Here is a 23,878-nt window from a genome sequence, read left to right as displayed (position 1 = left end):
CATCTGCAAACTTACTGAGGGTGCACTCGATCTCTTCATCAAGGCCGTTGATAAAGATATGACTATGATAAAGATATACCTATGATGCATGATACCATGTCATATGTTTCAGACCAGGCAGTGTTAGCAGAGGAGGTGAGTGGTGATGTCTCTCTAGCTACCAAAGTAAATCTTTGCCTCCTGAAAAGGAAAAGTCTCTGGGCATTTAAAGTTACAAATGCTGAGGTACATTTTAATGATGTCACTGTAACAGTCAAGTGAACTCGCTCTGCAGTCATGAAAAAAACCCTGAAAGTTAATCTTAGATGTAAAAATTGAAAACATTACCTTATGACTGCCACAGAACCAGGTTAACCAGGTTATTCTTGCTACCCTGTCATCCAGTGAGATCATGTAGCTGGGGTGAAAGTCTATGTTTAATCATGCTTAGGAGGAGGGATGTTCTAGTACTAGGTAGGCAGAGCAGAGTGGAGGTGATCAGGCAAGAGCAAGCAAGACTTACCAGGTCCCAGTGATTTTTTGCATGGGTTGACCACAGATGCATTTTCATCAACTGTACTTTCTTTGCTTTAAAGGACAGTATTTGTAATTTACAAAAAAGCAGTTATTTAATAGGAAATGGAGGAAAAAGACCATTTTATACAACAGCAGTGTGCTCATTGTTATTGTGCTCTATAGAGACAGGAAAACAAATTCCCCTGATCATTTTTAAATTCCTGGTCTGAACAACAACAAAAAATCCATTTAATTTTGTGACTTCCTTGGCTCAATCCTTACCCTTGCAGTCTTGAGAGTAATCCTTCCATTACAATAAGAGAACAACTACTGACACCTGGTGGCCAATTATTTTTTTCTTTCATTCTATATGCCTGGTTTTTGTGTTGTTTGCTTTCAAATGTGGCTATTTAGAGTTTGCTGATGAAATGATGAACCTATTACTTATTTCCCTACAATCCTTATCCTATCGCTTTCATGGTTAGAAAGATGTTAGAATGTCATCCAAATGCGACACCATTCTCAGAAGAAACATTTTGGAACGACAGTACTTTCAGCACTGCCAGAAAAGTAAAAATGAATTAAAATATACCTTATGACATAAGTTTATACTTAGAAAAAACCCATGCTTGGCATACCCACTGATCTAGAGGAGTAGATGCACACTACACTGCCTGAAATGCTTTGGGTTGATCCATCTGCAATGGATTGAATGCTTCATCTGGGATCCAAATGTTCATCCCAGATTTTTTCTGATGAGCAAATGGGTTGTGCTTGCACACATTTGTAGGAAGACATCTCTGTTGTCTCTCAAGAGCAGGGTTTTAAACTCCTCACTCTACCCTGCCCACTCCCAGGAGTCTATTTCCAGCTAGGAAATAACTGAAGTACTGACAGCTTTCAGCAGCCCAGCTTGGGCACTGCCATGTGTCTCATGTTCCCTAATGTGATAGATGTCACACGATAGATGTCAGCAGATGGGAGGCTGATGGGTGCTTTCAGAAGAACCCCAATGTCAGATCTGCAAGGGCCAGTGAGGTGTGGAGGCTGTCTCAATTTAAGCTGCTTACAAGGGCAAAATGGAGATGTGAAGCCAGACCAAGAGAGACCAAGGTATTTTGAAAGTGGCTGGTCACATGCAGAAAACAAAACATGTTTATTCATGAATTTTCTTGTGGCTTATTAGACAAAGTATGAGGAAAAGGTTAAAACTGAAGTGGTGAGGAACTGGGGTGCACACATACGTGTTATTGTGCATTTTGGATTGGCCAGGCTTGTTCTCAGAGTGGCTGCTACAACATGTAGAAGGTAGAAGTTTGGAAGGGTAGAACCCTGTCTGACTGTTTCTTTGCTTTTTTTTTTTTTTTTAATGAAAAAAAGACATGGCAGTGGGTTGACCTTGACCACCAGCTAAACACCCACACAGCCGCTCACTCAGTCCCCACCCACCAACAGGACGGGGGAGGGGAGAGAATAGGAAAAGCAAAAGTGAGAAAACTAGTGTGTCCAGACAAAGACAGCTTAATAAGTGAAAGAAAGAGGAAAAAACCAAGTGATGCAATGGCAATCACTCACCACCTCCCACAAGCAGATCAATGCCCAGCCAATCTGAGACACAGCCACCCTTCCCCCTGTTCTTCCTCTACCGTCAGTTTTTATTGCTAAGTGTGACATTATATGGTAGGGAATACTCCTTTGGTGAATTTGGGTCAGCTGTCCCAGCTGTGTCCCCTCCCAACCTCTTCCCAGCTTGGTGGGAGCAGGCAGAGTGGGAAAAAGAGAAAGCCTTGGTGCTGTGCAAGCAGCAATAGCCAAAACACTGGTGTGTTAACAATGTTTGAGTCACAAATCCAGGACACAGCACCGTAAAGGCTGCTGTGAAGAAAAGGAACTCCATCCCAGCCAGACCCAGTCCAGGAACCCGTAATTCATGTTTATTTGCAGCTAGGTTTAGAGAGATTAAGAGGAGAGACAAATGTAAAAATTAAGTAACAGAAATATTAAGCAATGAGTTGCCTAGTGATTCCTCATGCAGACAAATGAATGTATAAGACCAGTAATTAAGGGAGCACAACACGTTATGAGTTGAGAGCAAATTTAGGAACAAATTGTATTAAAGCACACACAGAAAAAAAGGAAGATCAAGTTATGGACCTTAGAACTGTGTGATCCTTCTCTAGGGTATTACTTACCAATATTCTTTTGTCAGCTTTCTCTGCTAGACTGCTCATCCACTTGTACATTTCTGCAGGGGCCACTGCTTGGCTTGCTGTGTGTTTGTACAACCCTTAGCAAAGACCCTGGGTATGGTCTCATCTTAACTATGGTTTCAATTGGTAATATGATTATATGAATCAATGCTCATACACCAAAGCCTATAACTAACATCTAGTTTTCCCAGCTGGCTGACTGGAGCTTCAGGTTTCGTCTCCTGTACTACAGGCTGATTCATTCCTGACTAATACCTTGCTCATGACACTATTATGCATGTCAGGCCCATCCTGATTTTTTCTTTCCTACTCCTCCTCTCCTGGATCCTATTCGTAACTCAACTGCTGTTTCCTGACATTTTTGCATTAGTTGAGGCTTCTGCTTTCACACACAAGCTATGCACCCAGCCCTCAGCACTGGTTGTATTTACTAACCTGCAGAAATACTGGATTAGGATTCCCGCAAAGTTACCAGCAGGCAATGTTATTCACTCTTCTTTCTCTGACACAGACAGGGTTTAGTGGCATCTCTTGACTTTGATAACAATTTCCTGTTTGTGGGGCTTTGTACAACAAAATCACAGAAAGCGGAGATGGAAATGACCTACTAGGTCATCTAATCCTTCCCTCTGGCAATGCAGGATAATTCCTTACAGAATATCTTCAAGTGCTTTATCCAGTTTAGTTTTAAACGTCTGAAGTAACTAGGCCTCCATCAATTCCCACAGAAGATTATTCTACAACCTAATAGATCTCACAGTTAAGAAGTATTTCATTCCAGTCTGCCTAAATTTTTCCTTGCTTAATTTTATCCCATTACTCAGTGTTATATTCTCTTGTGACACCCAAATATAGTCTTTCTAACCTCAGGGCCCAATTCCCTACTGCCTCATGTGTTATATTGCCACTTACATTTACATCTAGAAAGTAGCTTTAACACTGAATGGCAAGGTGAATGGCAAGTTGAGGTTGATATTTTTTCATACAGCCATGAAATTATAAACCTTGCAACAGGGAACGCAGACTATGGTGACACATCACCTGTGTACAAGCGCTGGAGAGGCTGGAACTTGCATGTTGATATGGTGTCCAAACTGGAGAAAGAACAGAAAGAAGTCACTCAGGTTATTTACAAATTAAGGATATTCTTCACAGAGAGGAATAAAGTATTCTACTCATCTCTTCAGAAAGAGGTGACTTTGTTATTGTGGATACTAAGCACCTTCACAGAAAAAAAAGATTCTGGCTAGTATAGCTCCTTTTAATCTAGTAAGAAGAGTTTAACAAGAATGGATGACTGGGAGCTGAAGCTAACTGAATCCAGACTGAAAATGAGGTACATGTTCTTAACACTAAGAGTGATAAACTACCACACCTTAGGGTGGATATTGCTTTCCCTGATGTCTGCAGAAGATGATTGTTTACCTAATGGAAGATACACATCAGCTGAATAGGTGCCTAGTTGAAATATAGGAGTCTCTGACAACAAAGTGGCAGACTGGATAACCTGATGGTGTCTTCTAGCCTTGAACATTATGGAGGTATATCCTCAGAGATACACACTGATAAGCTAAAAAAGAGAGTAGTCAGGAATGAGTCGGTACAGGAATGCAGCTGGAGACAACTATCTTGCAGGTTCATTGGAAAAATAGAAATTCCTTTCTGCATTATTTTTATAAGCCTTTGTAAGCTGAACACATGACTGGTAGTCATCCTCTAAGAATTCAGTCTTCCATGGAAAATAGGAAAGCCTGGTTTTCTAATTGATATTTCCAGAAATCATCAAGAGACAGATATGGCTATTTAGTAAAAATCAAATTATATCTATCTCCCCAAACAAATAAAAACAGAAGAATAAAAACCAGGTTACAGTGAGGGACAAGGCAAAAAATCCAGCAGAGTAGAGATGCAAACACAGCAGAAAAGCAATTCCCATGGTCTCCATGTGAATGGCTGTTAAGGGAGTCTGGTCCTGAAACAAGACAAAAGGCAGCTCAAATATGTCCTACACTGACAGTTTCAAAGGACTCATTGGACTTTGAATTCTATGCTCCATCGTCAGCAGTGATTGACAGCATGATTTCAAAGATATTTAGGTGCCTATAGATGTAGCAAGGCACCTGGTGGGATTTACAAACACGTCAAAGTAGGCCAGGCACATACTCCCATTGATTTTCTGTGAGAACTGAGCTCCTAAACCCTTCTACCACTTTTGAAAAAAGTACAGAGGCTGCAAGGTCACTGTGGTGTTTCTGAAAATATTGCCCTTTATTGCCTTTTGAAAGAGTTCTTCAGCTGGGAATGGTAACATTATTTATACCAAGACCAATCCAAACACTTATACCTTTCCAGGACGTGGTTAGGGTTTTGTGTTGAAGAGCTAGAAAAGAGGTGAAATGCAAAGAGGTAAAGAGAGAGAAACAAGTTTTTGCTGCCTTCCCCTTGTTTCTCTCTCATCTCGCAGTAAAAACTGGCTCAATGTAAGGCTGATTCTCCATTGCGATTGATGTGGTGACTCTGAGGTGGAAGACTGACCTCCTCTTTCATTTAGTATGAATCAGCTTTAGAGGAAACTCTCCCTTCCCATCCTTGCCCACCTCCATGTGTTGTGCAAAGAAAGCTCTAGAAGAGAAGAAGGTGAATATTCACTGTCTGAGGTACCTGCCCTGTCCGTGAAATGTTAGCAGCAGATGAATAAGCTTTAAGCACCTTTCAGTGGCCCCTTTCCTAACTACTGTAAGTTTTAAGGCTATGCTGGGTATTGCTCAGCCCAGACCTGTTTCTTCGTGTTTGTTCTTTTCCATCTTTGACTGCACAAAGCAGGAAGAGATGTGAGAAAGGCACATGGTGAATGATGGTGGTGAGATCTGGTTGGCAAAGAATTAGAAATGCCAAGCCTTTAATAAACACAGGGAAATGGGAGGAGGCTTGGGCTTGTACTACAAACTCACTTTTTGATGAGTTGGCAAGAGAATCTTCCTTGAGCAAAGCACAGGAGTCATTTTAGTGTCTGACAGGCAATCTCTTCTGATGCTGAATTATCAGTCTTGTAAAGAACGTTTTGGGGAAATGTGATACTAGAAATAGTCAAACTTGAAGGTGATACGTATTCAATCTAAAGTCCACAGAGGTAACCAAATAATCAGTTTGCCTTTGGGCTTTCAGATACGTAGAATGAAGTACCTGTGCTGTGCAAGCAGCTGGGTGGCATGGCTTTAATTAAAGAATCTAAATTATTGCATCAACCCTGTTTATGTTGGTCTGGGGATTAATGTAATGTTTATTTTTCCAGTCACATCCAGAAATAACAGGATTAGAATATGTCTATGCCTCAAACAATGCAAAGTTAATCTTTTTAATGAAGGAAAGCAGTTCTGTGCCCTCAAAATAAGATGTACATCTGAGTCAGCAGGCCTGATATTTAGGATAATTACGTGAAACATCCATGCACAGACACATCAGCCAGGTTGCAATGACATACCTACTCAGTGCTATCTATTTTCTGCTGTCACTCAATGGACAAGTTGAAGGCTTGACCCACAGCTAAATAAAGTTAGTAGGAACCTTCAGAATTTGGGATCAGACTGATTTTCTTTTTCTTTTGCTTTGCACTTAAAAAGTAAAAGTAAATTTTCCCTTGACCTTGAAATGAAGTTTTAAAAGCTTTTACTAAGTCTTAATGAACACATATTTGATAAAGACTTTCATGTCACTTATTTACAAGTATACTTCAGTCTCTTGGATGCATTTCCCCTAGAAAGGTTCATAGACCAGAGGTATTCCTGACTTATAATAGGGCACCCGTTACACTTCACTCTTAGTTACAATTGTTTAACCTTTCAGTAAATGTTCCCAATGGCCATGCTTGTTCTCTTGATCTGTTTTTCAAGAAGTGGAGCCAACTTTGTGGCTTTCCTCTATGTAACTCCAAGAGACTAAGTCAGATGAAGTATTATTGAATGATTAGGATAATAGAATGGGCAGATGTTCTTAAGCGGAAGAGCCATACATAGCTGTGGTTATAAGTGCATTGATTTTTAGCTTGATTGCAGTAGGTTCTGCGTGAGGTTGCTTTCTCATAGATTTTGTTTCACTTACAAGAGTGTAATTAGAGCAATGTGTCACCTATAAAGATGAACGGATGGACATTACATTATTCAAGATCTCCCTTTTCACAGAGTGAGAATGCTGACTGCATCTATGTTCAGAAGTACAAAAAAATAACTTCATCCTAGTGATAATGTCTACAGATGCCATCTGTACATCCATCTATCCAACAGAAAGAAAGAAACTGAAATGTGTTGAGAAGTACTGAAAGAGATATTGCAAGGACGCATAGCATACATACACTTAACAAAGCCTATTCTGACTGTAAAAAAAAAAATCCTCCTGTGAATAATTCATAAAGTATTGGTGCTGAGCTTTCATAAGAAAAATACAGAGAGTATATACCCCATGCTGTTTCAAGAAAAGGTAAAAAATGCTGAAGAAAATTTTCAGCTGTTATAATATTTACATTAATTCAAATGACAGTTTATTCCAGGAAAAGATCTGATTCTTAAATTTTAGGAATTAATGTTATTACCTGCATTTGCTACACAAAAAGCATTACCTTTTCCCTAAATGACTGCAGCTAGTGTAATTAACTGAACTTACAGCTTCCTGTGTGTAGATGACTGTGATCTCACATCGTGCTCCAGAGTTTTGCTTTTTTAAACCACTCCTGATGAATGCAGAAGGCAATGGAACATGTTTCCACCTGCGCTGCAGTGGGGGAGACTGAATCCATTTCAGCAATTACAAAGTAGAAAGGAGAAATCACTAATTAGTGGAACCATGAATCACTGGTACAGTTGAAATTGGCCATTCCCAAGGTGCAGGCTGTTTCTTACTACAAGTGTAGCTGAATCACTTGTTTGCTCCCTTCCCTCTCTATTTGCTTTATTTTTCACTCTATTGAGTGAACTTTTTAAATGATCTTGGGAAATCTGTTTGAGGTAACATTCAGTACTTCAGCCACATGCATTGCCACACAACTTTCTGGAAAGCTCTGTGGGCTTTAGGCTACTATCTGCCTCTGGTGCTGTGCTGCTCAGGGCTTGCAGGCACTCGGTGGCTGTGCAGAATATAGAGCTCCTTTGTAAATGGTGATGGACATAGTGGTGCAAGGAGACAGTGCAGTGGGGAAGCAACACACGCGAGGGCTGGTGATCAGAAGGGACTTGGAGACACCAAAGAAATTGAGAAATTATCAAAAAGCCTGCTACTGTGAGTGGGGAGGAAATAGAGATGATGGTGAGGAGAGAGGGCACCCTTCACAGAGAGTGGAAGGGCAGGCTTGAATATTTTTCCTGCTTCAATGGAAAACGATCTGTCAAAATTTTAGAGTACTATCACCAATTTTCTATCGTAATCAACAACAGAAGAATGTCAGTTAGTTAGCTAGTTTTTCATAGTCCTAAATTCTTCAAACCCCTTTATATCCCACATTGATTATCATTACCTTTTGAGAATTGTTCCTTATAGTCCAGTTTCGTGTTGCTTGAGGAAACTTGATTTTACCTTCCAGAAACTCCACTTCCTCCCATTTTCACCCAGCAATAGTAATGTCATGTGCAGTTTCCCCTCACTTCGTGTCCTACAGCCCAGAGACATTTAAAAAGCAAAACCTGCAATCTGGGATTCAAGGTTTACTGGCCTCTGCCAATAAATTTCCCTGTTATTCCCAAGATATTCTCAAAGGAAGCTAGTTAAACTCTGGTCAGAGAGTTTATTGCTGTCACCGAATGGGTCAGGGAACAACTTTGAAGCAGCAGTGGAGCAGCACCTTGCTTTTCCTTGAGCACATCTTCAGCTTCACCAGTGCAGTGAGATGCCTTTCTTATGCTCACCAAGAAATTATATTTTAGAAAGGCAAGAGGAGATTTTGTCAGTAGTTGTCACAGAACATATGGCAATATCATGCTCAGTGATTAAGACAGGGAACAAAATCAAGTGTTGGTCCAAACATGGAATTTTCCATGTGGGAGAAATGTTGGTATTTCTGAACAGACCTTTTATGCCAATATCAAATTTTAGGGGTTTGGGAAAGTATGTTAAAAAAATGTATCTTACATTAATATGAGCAGTTTTGATTGGGCCTTCCTAGATTTTAAGCCCACTGAAAAGAAGAGAAAATATTGTTTTAATTGAAATATGAAATTTTTTAAATCTTAATTGTAAAATGGAGACATTGCAATAGAAATTGTAGGCACTCCGATAAAATGCCTCTATATGTGGGCATCTGCTGTTTCAGAAGTGACTGAAATCAAAATAAAAAATACTCCCAAAAGCTTTGAGATGTGGTAAGATGACAATTACTTCATTAATGCCATACAATTAGTGTAAAATTCTAAAAAATAGTATAAATTAAAAAGCAACTGAGTAACAAATTCTTAAAGACAGTTCAGAATTGAACGCTTCTCAGAATGTTGGAATATTAGTTGAAATCAATACTACTTTGTGGAAATAAGTTTTAAGAACTCCAAGCAAATGAAAAAAAAAGAAATGGTAGACCACAATATATTTCAATAAGAGGTTTGAAAATGCTTGTTTAATTGCTTTATGTTCAATAGCAGTTCATTTTTCATAATGCTCAGCTATCTGGGGTGTCTTGCTCTTTTACCACTGTAAATCACATTAACTGCAAATCTTGCTACTTAATAAATTGTTTTTAAATTCTGGTACATCTGCTAGCTTGGGAGCAGACTGTACTGAGACTGGTCTCTAGGCGACTTTAATTATGTTTTTCATTCACATGATGGAAATTCTCAGCCATCAGATGCCACCTGCTATCATTTTTATTTCCACTCGTGAACTCTTGCTCAGGGCAACAAAGGGAACATTAGCTGTCGTACTTGTGAGGTGCATTGTCTTAAAAGCTGCGCTGTTGTATTGCATTTGCAAAGCCAGAACCAAGCTCCCAAAGCATGCTCTCCATCGTGCTTTGGTCAGTAATAACAGTCAGAAGCCTTTTTTTTTCTGGACAACCAGCACAATTTTGACTTCAAGACATTGGAAAATATCATTTCAATTTTCAGCACAATTCTCTCCGATTCTTGAAATTTCTGTTCATTTTTCTGCCCTCTTCTCTTCTTCTTCTCCTACTTTTAATTACAAAATGAATTGAATACCGAAGTCAAAATAAGTGGTAAGAGCCAAGCAATGATTCAAGATTTGTGTAAGTCTTATTAGAAATATTATTCTTTGAGTTAGGTGGTAGAGCTATGGTCACATTGTGTGAGGCATCCTCATGACACAACTTATTTTCTGTGGGCCTATGTAGATCTTTAATCAATCAGTGGGGTTTGACTAAGTCCATTCTAGTATATGATCATCAGCTAAAAGATAGAGAAGGTAGATGGTCAGTGCTAGCTGAGGATTAGAATAAGAATTCTTCCTTTAGTAACTGCTTAACATTTTAAATTTCTCTTTAGTTTTTGATTCAGTGAATCATGTCTTTCAGAGGCATCTAGTAATTCCCCAGGGTCTTGGTGCTTAGTCCAGATCAGTCAGTACAGAGGAATCCTTGCACCCTTAGCATCCTTAACCTTAGCTATTGGGTTACACAATGTTTGATTAGGATATTAGCTACCGTTCAGTTCAGACACTGTGATTGCCAACTGATGCTGAAATTAGTTTCTGTTTGTAAGTTTGATATTACCGTCATGTTCTTTGGTAAGCTTCCAAAGAGAAAGGTTGTTTTAGATACAACATATAAAATAATGCTTCCAATAGTAAAAGTGGTTTTAGGCAGCTATTTTAAACAGTGCATCATTAGCAGAGCTATCAATATATTGTCTCTGAAATATTAATTTATCTGAATAACACTTTTAATTTAAGATTTTTTTATACGCTTATATATATTTGAGCGAGAGATTTCCAGGAAGAAAGAGCACAGAGAAGCCTTTCAAGAGAGTACAATTTGAGACCCATTTATTTCCCAGAACTTCTTTTTATATATAAAAATTATAGGTTGTATGGAGCTGCTGAAGATCTGCTGTTCTCAAATGTACAATGTACACTGTATTATAAATCCATTGCTAAAAAAGGTGTAAAAGTTTTGTGAACCTCAGATCTAGAATTCACTTCAGAGCAATGTTTGAAATATTCCATTTTGGAAGTTTGTTTAAACTCAGCCAACCACACTCTGTATCAGAGCACTGGGGCATCCTTGTCTAATGGCTTATTACCAACCTCCTAGGGACTCACTGGCACGAAAGGCACTATATAAGCTTAGAGGGATTTTTTTTTTCTTGCCCCATGTGTAGTTTAGATGTCATTTGTAGTTACTGTGTACTGCTAGTTTACTTCAAAAGAATGCTGATCGAGGCCTGAGGAAAAGATCGAGCTATGTGCTAAAAAGAGGCGAAAGAATAAAGTACTGCTTTGCTGTTCTACTGAGATACATCTGTGCTGGCTGCCAAATGCTCATTCCTAGTTTAAATTCAAAATCGATCATTTTAGCCTGTACAGATAACAAAAAAGTCAGATCATGTTTGTTTAAATATTTTGGGGGTTTTAATAAAATAATTTTTAAAAAGTTTTACTGTACTTTAATCTTTTTCAAGAGTCAGTAAAAGAAAAACCTGTTCATTCACCCAGAAAGAGAGGAGCTTGTACAACCATGCTTGCTTTTTGACAATACAGACCAGAATACAACTGTCTTCAAATATCTCCTGGGAATAACTGTAAAAAGAAAAGGGTGCTTCACAGTCCTCCACAGCTGACAAATTATTTTGTTAGCTATGGAGTTTAGCCTGTTAAAGCCTGTTGCAGGTGCTTTCAAAAAAGCCTATGGCTAGGGTTGTCAGAGGTATCCAAAAACTTTGGATTGCTCAGTATTTGGGTGGTTTACATAAGCCCTTTAAGGAGACGTGAATATCAAACATGTCCTCAACAACTTCTGAAAAATTGACTGCTTCAGATTGGGCATCAAATTATTAAAAGCATCAGATTTTGAAGTCCTATCTCCTATACTAAGTCTACTAAAGGGGTTTTTTATTGCTTTACATTGTTGTAGAAGTGGGGCTTTTCTTGAAAATAAAATGCATTCCCTGTTGTTGGATATCAAACAGTTCTGTCACCAATACCAAGGACAGTCACAGTGCTTTTGACCGTACTACTGGTCAAGGCTTCTAGAGCGCCTGGACTGATGTGCATGTGTTATATGGGTCCTAATGAAGTTACATGGCTTGTGAGAAGTGTAGGCATCATTCTCATGTCACACGCTTGCCTTTCCTGTTGTCAGACTTCAGATGTAAAGTTTTAAAGTTTTAAAAATAGCCTAAAGCTCTGGAGATTATACTTCCTAGGCTGATTAACAAAGATGTGTTTAGGATAATGTTCATATGTTGCCTAACAGTGGTGTTTGAAAAAAAGTTAATTTCTTCTGGAAATTCCTCTTCTTAACTAGCCTGAAAAACCAGACCCACTGAGAAGCCAGAGAGCTTGTTGTTGTTTTTAAGAAAAAGACATGATGACTATAAAAACCTGATGTAATATAAGCTGCGTTCCCCAACCACACTCCCATAGTTTAAAAGTTAAAGTCTAGACCTGTGCAATATAAAAATGAATGAGGCAAAATGCTCATTCACTTAAATTACACTAATAAAACTCATCGTTCAATTCATTTTTGGCATTATATTCCTTTGAGTTGTTTAGTTATGTGTTATTTGTGCCTTATAGCAGGTAACTACATTTAGGGACTTCAGAAGTCCTGATCAGTTTTCCCTCCTTCTGTGAGATCTACCAATTGTTCAGTTCTTTACAACTAGGTCATTTATTTCATTCAAGTGTGAGGTGCCTAGATGTAAATGCTATGTACCTTCAAAGGAACATCCATGGTTCAAGGTCCTACAAAATCTCCTCTGGACAATTTTCTGTAAATCATTTCAGCCTAGCTGCACAAGTATGGCGTTAGAAATTGAACTTTAGGAACCTTGGCTTGAAAAGAGTAGCCTAAGAATAAAAATATTCACATTTTCATATCAACATGTGCTATTGGAATCAGCTATTGGTAATTTTTCTGCTCTTAAAAAACAAAACAAAACAAAAATACACCAAAACCCCCCAGATTATAAGATTTTCTTACTGGAAAAATTGTCCAGCTATTTACTCAGAATTTACTATATGTTATGTATTTCAGAGGATGGAAAAAAACATTGATTCTTTGAACACAAATTATGGCTCTAAAATATATTAAAGTCGGTTGTCCTAATAAATGATGACTTATATGAAAAAAGGAAAGAAAGAACTTGAAGGCTTTATTTAGATCCAGTCTGTTATTGTAAATGATGCCACCAATTTATTTATTTTTTTTATAACCTCCAGCAATAGAAGATTATTGTGATAAATGATTCATATCGCTGCAATATACACCTTTTAAAATTTCCATATCTGGCAACTAATAGGCACTTCTTGAAGGCTTCAATAGGCTCCTTAGCCAGATAACGTGGCTGAAAGCTGCCTCATGATTAATTTCATCTAAATGTGGTAATTATCATACTTTGAAGTAATGCCTGCAAAACATGCTTTCACAGAGAGTTAGTGGAAGCAGAGGATTAACCTAGAAACATTTCCGTTCAGAGCAGCATATCACCCAAATAGAAATGTATTTTCCTCTGAATTTTTCAAGACTTTTTATTAGACTACTTGGCAGTCATTCGCATTACCTTATCTCATATCAACTTCTTCACAGCAATTTAGAGAGCAACAGAAACTGAAGCAACTTTGTATTATTATCAGTAATGGGATAGTCTTGGTTTTGGAAGCTACTTATTTTGGCAGCTTCTGCCCTGAAGTATTTCTTGTATTAGTGTTTAAGAGCACAAGTAATTTCTCATTCATATATGTTGTGGACATAAGCATTATCCAGCCTATATTCTAGGCACACTATAGATTATTAGAGGGGATGTTCATTTCCTTATGGGCACCCAGGGGAGTAACTTATACCACTACTCTGTGCATCTGTTTGCTTCCTGTCTCACAGGATCTCCATGAACCATTTCTTAGTTGTACAGGTGAGACTAGTGAAAAAGGTACATAAGGCCCCAAGTATGGTTATAAAAATGACTGGGTTTTGTACCCAGATAAAAGCCCTGAGGTAGAATAGCACCAAGAATTATAATGGAGAGAGAAGCTATTGCTGAGTATTTCTGCCCACTTACATCTACTTAATAAAGATTCCAAATCTTCTCTCAGCCGTCAGAAAAAAGTCCTACGAAAAAGTGGCACAAAAATGCCACCTTAACTGAAGATGAGACTGAACAGCTCAGTTAAGTCTCTCTGGTAGGCTGCCTGGCCATGCTGTATTTTGATATACCTGAGTTATTTTAACTTTATTTAAATCAACCAGGGACAGATTTTGCCTACTCTTACATGGTCAATATGTGGGACTGACTGAGTTTCTTCAGGTTCATAAGCTATTCCATGTTGGCGCAGTTTTTGTAAGAGTCGTATGTGTGCTTTTTTTCACAAATATGAAAGAAATGCATTAGCTTGAACTTTAATTGAACATTGGGAAAAGTTTGGAGAAGCAGGGATCTTTCCTCAGGCTGGACTGGAGGGATGGTTTGGATTCTCCCTCTCTTCTCTTTAGCTGTAAATCTTCCATTTGTTTTGGCATGTGGGAAATATGTGGCAGCTGGAGTTCTGGCTAGGTGTTATGTGGAGCCTTCCAAACTAGGCCTCAAGTGTATGGAACAACCATAACAATTGTAGGAAGATAATGCCTTTCATTACATGTCTCTATTCTTCGGCTCCCAGCGCATCTTCCCTTGCATTTCTGCAACCTGACAATGTGCACATGGTGAGCAACCATGGCTCAGATAGTACATGTAAGCCATGGTAACTCAAGCACATGTCAAATCTCACATATTACAATACGGAAATTAAACAAAAATGTTCAGGTTCACACAGGGTTTGTTGCATTTACACTAAAGGTTAAATTAGTGCAACTGTACCATGAAACAGAAGTGAACTGATTCACTGCAACATTCAAATACACCTTGCAGCAGATAAGTTGTTTCACCTCTAAAGCACACACTGCCATTTTCTATCTACCTATATCTTTCCTAACTATGTTTTTATGCGTATGTTTTTTTTTATCTTACAGATAGAAAAGAAGCTGCTGTGTCCAAAGAACTCAAAAGTAAGAAACTACTGTGCCATAGGTTGTGATCTCTTTCACATGTCATATAGTTTCAAACAGCATGTTTCAATAATCCAAAATAATAGTTATTGAATTGTTGAAAATACAAAAAAGAAAGTAGCTACACCATTTATAATTGAAAAATGACATGTTTAGACTTCAGCTGCCTCCTACTTTCTAAATCCATTCTTATCCTGCTTCTAATTCCACAATCCTCTTTGTGACTGACAGTTTTGCCTTCCCCTCTTTTCTATCACTGTCTTCAAAAACAAAGGTTTCACTGGGAAGGAAATGTCACATGAGGTCTCAGCTGAACATGCTCTCAGTGGCAGCAATTTTGGTAAGTGGGCTGAGAAGACTGAGAGTCCAACGTGCTGAGGACCACCAAATTTATCTTCACAAATGCAAAAAAAGGGCCCCACCTATCTAGTTACCTCAGATTCAGACATAGACTTCTGAGGCAGAAGAGAGGTAAGGGCTGGACTCTTCTGTGTAAATAACCAAAGAATGTGCTGAGAACGTGGTATTATTAATAAGGGAACTCTTACACCTTCCTTTTCTGCAAATTTGCAAGCATCAATGCCTCAACACAGTAAGGATATAAGACAGTTTCATTGGCAAGACTTCATCTGCTTAGATATCTGTTCTGAAAGTATAGTATATAAGAAAAATTAGGAAAGCTATGGGGTTTTGAAATCTTATTCAAATTCGTGATTAAAGAATGCACTGACTCCCATCTCCATATATGATCTTTCCAGACCTGTATGGCAGAAGAATCCCCTGCCATCCTTAGTTTTGCAGGAATTTATTAAAAGATTTCTTTTGGCAATCAAGAAAAGCTTATATATTGCTTTCCTGCTCAAATTTTGCAGAAACATTGAATAAAAGACTCAATGGACTTACTCTACAAGTAATGCCCCGTTAGTGAAATAACTGCCTGTTTACAAGCAGGTCTTAAAGGATCTATTGATTTGGGCACATGATTCCTCTCATGGGAGAACTCCCCAGCAGCTGTCATGGCAAAACTTCCCAGCTCCATCGCATGAGTGAAATTTGCAGGGTGAAATTTTCAGCTGAAACTTGTTCATATAAAGATGCAGAGTCATTAGCTCTGAAATAATTTGTGAATTACAAACTAAAAAGCATATACTTATGAAAGAAAGTTTAAAAGATTTGGCACTTTTGTTTCAATGCTACTGAAAATTTAAATAAAAAATAAATAAATTACAGAATTTTTTTGTCAAAAATATCATAAATTTCAAATTTTTTCCTCAATTAAAATCATTTTAGTTGCTCAGAAATGAAATATTTCAAATGAAAATAAAAATTTGGTACAAAAAAAAAATCCTAGCTTAATTTTTTTTCACAGATATTACGATTCACAGATATTCACAGATATTACGATTATTATTTTTTTTCGTTATAAAACTAAAAAAAAATGTCTCACTAGCCATCAAGCTCTAGCTGAGAGCTCAGAAGGGAATAAATGCAGGAGTCCTGCAGTTTTGTATTAAGTCCATCTTGTCACTTGTAGAATGCGTGTTGGATCTCCTGTTTTGTCTGCAAGAACAGGCACTCAGGAAAGTAATACTAAGTAAACTATTCTTCAAGGTCTTCTACATATTTCCCTGAAGGAGGGGTGAGCACCCCAAGTAATTACAATGCTGTGATAATAACTAAGTTAGGTTATAATTGTCTGCTACAGACTTTTAAATGGATGGAAATAAAACAATCCCACACATGCAAACTATATTTTGTTTTCATTCTGTTTCATGAGACAATCTGATGCATTTTTTATGAACTTCTCAAAAGACTGGAGGGGAAGAACTCAAAATTACATTCCTGATTTAGCCATATTCTTTTTCTTTGTAATAACACAGTGACAGATGTGAAGGATTAACTAACATTTTTTTGGCATTCTGTAATTCAGATTGTGATTAAAATGATTAATTATTTCCTCTCACAGAATGGAAATGTGAATTTTAAGTTAGAGGATTTTCTAGTTGATATAAAAAATCCATTATGGAAGTGGGTGGAGTTTAGCTTATGGATATTTGTTAAATTATCATGGTTTAAGTACAGTCTGTTTTAATAGCTCTCGAGGATAAAAACGATTAACTAAAAACTAGTAAAGAGTAAATAAATCCAGTAGGCTAGTTAGGTTCTTCTATGCACGGCTGAGCTTCTCCCAGTCTGCTTGGGGATGCACATACCTGTCATCATTTTGACCTTCATTCTGCAATGAAATGTCCTACCTCAGCAAAGAGAGGATAGTGCAAATGTTTCATGAAAAGACCAACTACGGTTAAGCAGCCTGAGAGGGCCTATTTCTCTGCTAGGAGAACCCAGCAGTTGCTCTTTCAAGTGGAGGATCAAACATGAAGTTGTTCTCAGGATGGAGAGAGATTCCTGGTGTAGCCATGTCTGTGAATGTACTTTGCAGAAGTAGACCAATTTTACCTTTTCTCATCAGGGAGAGATTCAGATTAGGGGAAAGGATGCCACCCTAAATAGCTGTGGGATCCCAAGAAACACCACTACTGAATTCACAGCAGTGAATCCCTGCCAGCTGCTGTAGGCCAGTTCAGGACCTTCTGCTCTCATAGCTGCAAGACCAAATGCGGAGGCTCCCAGCCCGTAGCTGCTGCCTGAGCAGCGAGGCCATGCCCGAACCCCTAGATACGTTCTTTGCTCTGCTTTGCCAATAGATATTGAATTACTAGACAGAAAAGACTAAAAGAAGTGAGTCAGTGCCTAACGGCAAGAGTTTATTAGCCCTTCGGCTGGCTATTTTGTTGATGCCTTTGAGTTTATTGAAGGCAACTCAGCTTTTTTCTCCTTGGGTAATCTCTTTGTCTAACTCTCCAGTGAAATAATTGCTACAGGCTGTACCTCATTGGAAGCCTTTCCTCAGATTTCTGGGTTTTTTTAAGAGACAATGCTTTGTAGTAATTGGTTTAATTTGTTCTCTTTTTTTTAAGAGCCAGCAAAAGCTCCTGCAGCCAAACCAGCCACCAAAAAAGCAGCAGCACCAGGTAAAGGAATAAAATGTTCACATTCAGTGTATTTCTTGTGTTCTTGAACCAGTTTATTGCATCATAGCACCATCTGCTGGATTATACAAAAGCCAGTGGTTTGGGGGGTTTTGTCTGTTTGCTCTAAATTATTGTGATAACTTGTATGTGAAATCCTTGTTAAGAACAGCAGCATTTGCACTGATCTCTAATGTTATGGTTGCTTGTCCTCTCATGGCAGCTGTAAGGTGTCATATTGGGCCATTCTGCAGGGCTTGAGACCAAGAAATGAATCTGAATCTAAAGACTGATTTTAAAAAGAAGTATTTACAGAAATTACTTTCCATGTGAAACTGTATTCGAGCCTTTCAAGAAGGGGAACTGATTTTTCAAAGTGCTGGTCTCACAGTAGGTTTTACAAAAATGGAGCTCTTAGATAATCATAAATATGCCCTGAAAAGACAAGCAAACTTTTTTAAACAAAATAGTGACATAAATTCATATCTGAATTCAGATTGGATTGTAAAAATCTACAAGCTTTTATTGATTTCTGATCTGTTCTGCTTCACAACCATCTTCAAAAATGCCAAGTCACATTTCTGCATAATTTAATAAAACCCAATATAATTAATAACAATTAAATATTCAGGATATTTGTAGTTTTACTACATTTTAAATGAACTAACAAAAATATGGGAATTTTCATGTCAAATGTGATCAATATAAACCCATAATATTATTCTACTCCAAAGTAGGGCGGCCGCTGCTGCACCAGGGTCTGTGCTGCTGAGCTGTGCCTGGTGCTGGCATCACAGGAGTGGCCAGCCCACCCCCTCTGCTGCTTCTTGCCTCCAGCTGATCCCACTATATGTGGCTATTTGGATCTAAGTGGATCTGGAACCTTTTTATTTTCTTTTTTCTTTCTTTAAGATTGTTCTCTAGTTGTCGTTCTCTAATTCAGACCTTTTCGGTGATCTATCTCAGAGATCACCTCCACCGAATAAGGGAATAATAACTTGCATCAGTAGGGGAGATTGGGAATTGGTCAAGGATCAGTGCAATCTTCAGTTGCCTCTACCACAAAAGGACTTGTAGCCTGGAATTGCAGTTGATATAGGCTAGCATAGGGCATAATGTACAGCTGTACAATGTATTGTGTGAAGCTAGCCTTAGAAGCACCATTTCCAGATGCTCCCAGTCCCTGCCTGCTGTGTTTGTTTGACACCATGTTCAGTTGTGCTAACACAACTGGGAGAACAGTGTAAACCACACCATTGCCATGGCTTGGAGCTAAAAACTGTCCTAGAAATGTGTGTGTGTGTGTGCCAGGGTGTTCAGTCTGGATCATTTCAGTAAGTCTGGCTCCACAAACATTTATATCCGTGTAACTGATAATTTCTTAAAGCAGCTTTGTTGCCAAAGTGCGTTGTGTAGCTAGACCCTTAGGTGTCTTGACAGTACACTGCAGAAATCATTGTTAGAACCACATGCTTATAATTAATTCATTCCACCTGCTTGCATCCAATATTTGTGTTCATTTTTGAAAAATATTCCAATGAGTCTGCTTGCTGGCAAGAATGGTGATGACAGTAATCTGCTTAAGATAAAGAAAAGGGGAAAAACTGGCATGGCTTCTTATGGAAAAATAAAATTAGTTTGTCTGTTCTGACACATTTCTAAATATCTAGTTTGCCTTAAAAGTGATAAAGAGCAGTAGGTTTTGACTTTTACATTTTTGTTTCCCTCCCCAAATGGCACTGTTCTCTGAAAATTAATTTACCCCCAGAATAACTCACCATAGCAAAATATTAAATATGCTTGTTTGGCAATATCGTAACTAGACTGCTGCCTATTAGTACAGTAAATTAAATACATTATCCAATTTCATATTTCATTTTCTTCCACATATCTTATTACAACACAACCTGTACCTCAGAATGCCTAAAGCTGAAGGTTTAGTCCTATTAACAGACTGAACAGACTGAGAGCACAGCTGGTCATCTTCCAGTGCTTCTACATCGTGTATGTCCCTGGTCTTCATGTCACTGGTGAAGAAAACCCTGCCTAATACACTGTGCGCTATTTTTATCTCCATATATTTATACAGAGAAAGCAAAGAAAGTGAATGTGGAGTTTGGAAATCTATGAGAACTTCTGCATCTGGAAACTGATGGCTGCTCTAGGAAACCAGCCTCAATGAATATCTTTTACTTGATTTTCAAAGTGGATATTTTCAAATGTAGTGTTTTCTCGAACTGGAAAAAAAAATTACTTCTCTGGCACCCATCTGAAGCTGGGCTGGAGAGCATAGTATTTGGCTTTAAAGCAAACAGATTTATGCAAGCAATGCTATTCTGAAGGGAGAAACCAGAGTTGAAGATATTTCATGACACTAGTCTTCTTAATTTACAGTCTTATGATGTCCCCATCCCAAATCCCGCTGCCATTTCCTCTTCTTTCACCACGGTGCATTGCCTCCCCAGCTGTACCAGCAGGACAGGTCTGAGAGCGACCTAGCCTTACAAAATACCTATCTCTTTTCCCTGAGGAGGAGCACGGGTTTCCTTCACAGGATTTCCTCAGGCACTCCGTGTGTGCTGGGCCCACCATGTTCACTGGAGGGTTCCTCAGAGCCTGGGATGTAGGTGGTGACCACCTGAGTCATCCTGCCATCCTCTGGCAGGACAGGCAGCTGGGAGGGAGACCACTGGAGGGTTCCTCAGAGCCTGGGATGTAGGTGGTGACCACCTGAGTCATCCTGCCATCCTCTGGCAGGACAGGCGGCTGGGAGGGAGACCTCCCCCCTTGCCCCCATCCCCGGGAAGAGCTCCCACACCACGCCGCATATCGCACCCCGCAGCTATCGCTAACTCTCTGCCGGGTGAGCGGTCCAGGTGTCAGCGGTGGGGCACTGACACGTTACACCTCGGCGTGGTAAGTCTGCTGGGTCCGTTTTGGCACCGTGAGGAAAGCAAGCGCATGGCGGTGCAGGGCAGAGAAGGGAGCACAGGCTCAAACCCCGCAGGGAGTGTTTGCAACTGAATTAACAGAAGGGTGACTGTGTTCCCTGGCAGTCAAGGCAGCGAGGAACCCCGGTGCCACCGAGCTCCCTTAGCTGGGGTCAGGGATGGGAACTGTGGCTGAAGTCTGTGACTCCTCTCATGGGATAACCTCGCATTATACACAACGCTCCTGCACCTTCTTTAAGCACCAGTGATAGCGCTTTTCCCTGATGATTTGCCTGATTTAAAAATCAGATCTAACTCTTTTCAACATTGTAAAAATTAAATCCTAATTACAGCTTAGAATTTCCCTGGAATGGTCTTGCAATTTTTAATTTAATTTTACAGTATGTTTAACAGATTTTGTACTGTCACTTAACTGCCTAATTACTGGTATTTAATGCCTAATTTTTACCATCTTCCTCTCCATACACGTGAAAAAAAAAATCTCATTCATTACTCCCTTTGGGTTCATAATAGAAACACTTTTTTGAGCACCGTTTCCCCTTTGAAAATCAGTGAAATTTAGTTTGGACTCAGAAAGAATAAAATAAGTATGACAGAAAAATAGCCAGTTTTAAGTGCTCATTGCAAGGGCTAATGGCTTTAAACTGAAAGAGGATAGATTTAGATTAGATATAAGGAAGAAATCCTTCGCTGTGAGGGTGGTGAGGCACTGGAACAGGTTGCCCAGAGAGGTGGTAGATACCCCATCCCTGGAAACATTCAAGGTCAGGTTGGACGGGGCTCTGAGCAACCTGGTCTGGTTGCAGATGTCCCTGCTCATTGCAGGGGGGTTGGACTAGATGACCTGTAACGTCCCTTCCAATCCAAACCATTCTATGATTCTATGATGTCAGCTGCATCCAACCTCTCAAACTGACTCTGTCAGTTGTGCTGGAATTATTATTATTATTATTATTATATTATTGTGTCTGATTTTTCCACTGTTGGTAAGAAGCAGAAAGAAAAAAAAAAAAAAACAGGACATTATCTAGGAAACGAGTTCATGAGGTAAGTACAGAATATTAGAATGAACACTATACTGAAAAAACTGGTCAGAAGACTGGTTTAAGAGGTTCAGATCACTCTGCCTAATGCAGGAAGAACTGTATCTACTGATGATGGGAAGTACTTACTTAACAGACAAATTATTTTAATTCTTGGTTCAAGGTGAGCAACAGCAACTAAAATGGGAGCAGGGAAGAATGTTTGTACTTGCCATACAGTATAACAGGTGCTATTCTACTTAAAAAGAAAGAAATAACACAAAGTTTATGGGACAGCAGGTATGCTTTAAAATGGAGGAAAGGTTTGTTAAAGAGCTGGGCTCATTGGTTGTCTTTTAATGATCACCTACAGAACAGAATTAGGTAGAAAGGATGCTAAAACCATGTAAATGTTACAAAAGATTAATAAAATTCAGCACATCTGTTGAATGATTTACTAACGTAGTGGCACAAGCAAAATTATCATGGATTCTTTTTCAGGTTTCTCACAGTCAGGTAGCTCTCTTAAGTCACACATCAGGGATGTATTTTGCTCACAACACGACACCCCCTCCATCATCCATTCACCTACTTATTCTCTTCTTGTGTAGGTATATTGCCCAAAAGAAGAGGCATCAAAACCCAGTATAAATTGTATGTTACACACCCCCATATAAGTACTTTTGAAAAGAGGAAAAGGAGGGGAACAGTGTTTCCTTCTCTTTCACTATACATGAACATGGCCCTAGTACAATTTGCCATCCTGCAGTCTTTTCAGGATCTTATGTCTGAGTTCCCCTATGTGCCCTGAAATTTCTCTTTATAAGCAGCCACTGCCCCTGCTTTGCATTTCTGCATGTATTTCTGTGGTATAGTTGTTACCCAGCAAATTCTTCTTGTAGTTGGCATACTCTGTTCAGTTTTCTAGTCCCTGATGTTAACCTTCTCAGAGGTTTTCATAAAGTAAGCACAGCCATTCTCAGTGTTTATTTTCTGGGTTTACAGTTTAACTCTTCAGGGACAAATGATAGAGGTAGCTTATTGCATGCATAAGGATAGGCTTTGCAGTTTATTTCCAGACAAAATAAATCTTCACTCAGGTAGCAGATGAATATGCAGTGGTAAACAAAATAATGAAACCCTACTTGTATTAATCCTGCTGCTCAGGGTCCTTGGGTTTAGGTTCAGGATCATTCTATAGTCCTTTTGAATCACAGAGGCTTTCCTTTTGGTCCAGGTTAACATAATTCTTCCTCTCTCCCACTTTAACTCTTTGGGTAGTTAAATATCCTATCTTCTCTGACTTTCTCAGTTTCTTTCTGCTTTTAAAGGGAGAGATATAGGCTTGGCTGTCTTTGCACAGTAGGTGGAAATTATCTAATCTCAGTCCCCAGCAACCTGTAGAAGGATAGGAGAAACTGGGTCTTGGTTCTCACCTGTTTGTCCCAGAGAGCTTCCATTAGGCTTAGTGAAGCCTTGCAGATGACTCTGGTCCTGGTCTGCCAGGAATGCACTATACCCTCAGCAGCTAAAACCTTGCTGCTATTGCAGTAGTCCATCACTCAAACACTTCTTAATATCTGCAGGAATCCATTATGTGGATGGAGACCAATTCCACAAATCATTCCAACCCACTGACATTTTCATCCCAGCTCAAGTCTGAAAAACTATTGCAACTAGGAGGTCTTAAATTGTCCACAGGATTATGTAAACTGGATCGTTATCTGACTCTGAATGGGAAAGGAAAAATGAATTCTTGACTAATGTCACAATATATGCCCTCAAAGGGGAAGAATTTTCCTATGTTAGAAGATTTTACTTTACAGCCTTGAATTCTTTACATACAGGATTTATTTAAATGGAGAATGAAATAGCTTATTTTACACTAAGCTTTCTAATCTGAAATCCAGTTTTTATTCACCGATTTTAAAATCTTTTTGAGTAAATGGCCTAGAATTCAGGATACTTTTGCTACTTT

At 38.9% G+C, this 23,878-nt stretch overlaps 1 protein-coding gene and 1 long non-coding RNA gene across 3 annotated transcripts in view; one reads left to right on the top strand and one right to left on the bottom strand.

Moving 5' to 3' along the window:
- Positions 1-2,848, bottom strand: part of LOC142408315 (uncharacterized) — a 33,885-nt gene extending 31,037 nt beyond the window's left edge. The window contains exon 1 of one of the 2 annotated variants that reach the window (XR_012775247.1): positions 2,688-2,848. This is a non-coding gene — a long non-coding RNA (uncharacterized LOC142408315). Of the gene's footprint in view, positions 1-2,070; positions 2,153-2,687 lie in introns of those variants that run through there. The other variant, XR_012775246.1, reaches the window with a different exon arrangement.
- Positions 1-23,878, top strand: part of TRDN (triadin) — a 234,906-nt gene that overhangs the window by 120,591 nt on the left and 90,437 nt on the right. The window contains exons 16-17 of the mRNA XM_075498662.1: positions 14,860-14,895; positions 17,877-17,930. Of these exons, the coding sequence (XP_075354777.1) occupies positions 14,860-14,895; positions 17,877-17,930 (90 nt within the window). The remainder of the gene's footprint in view (positions 1-14,859; positions 14,896-17,876; positions 17,931-23,878) is intronic.

This window comes from Mycteria americana, chromosome 3, assembly GCF_035582795.1.
Source record: "Mycteria americana isolate JAX WOST 10 ecotype Jacksonville Zoo and Gardens chromosome 3, USCA_MyAme_1.0, whole genome shotgun sequence".
Classification (NCBI taxonomy): Eukaryota; Metazoa; Chordata; class Aves; order Ciconiiformes; family Ciconiidae; genus Mycteria; species Mycteria americana.
Note: the sequence above shows the minus strand (reverse complement) of the source record. Positions and strands in the feature narration are given on the sequence as shown.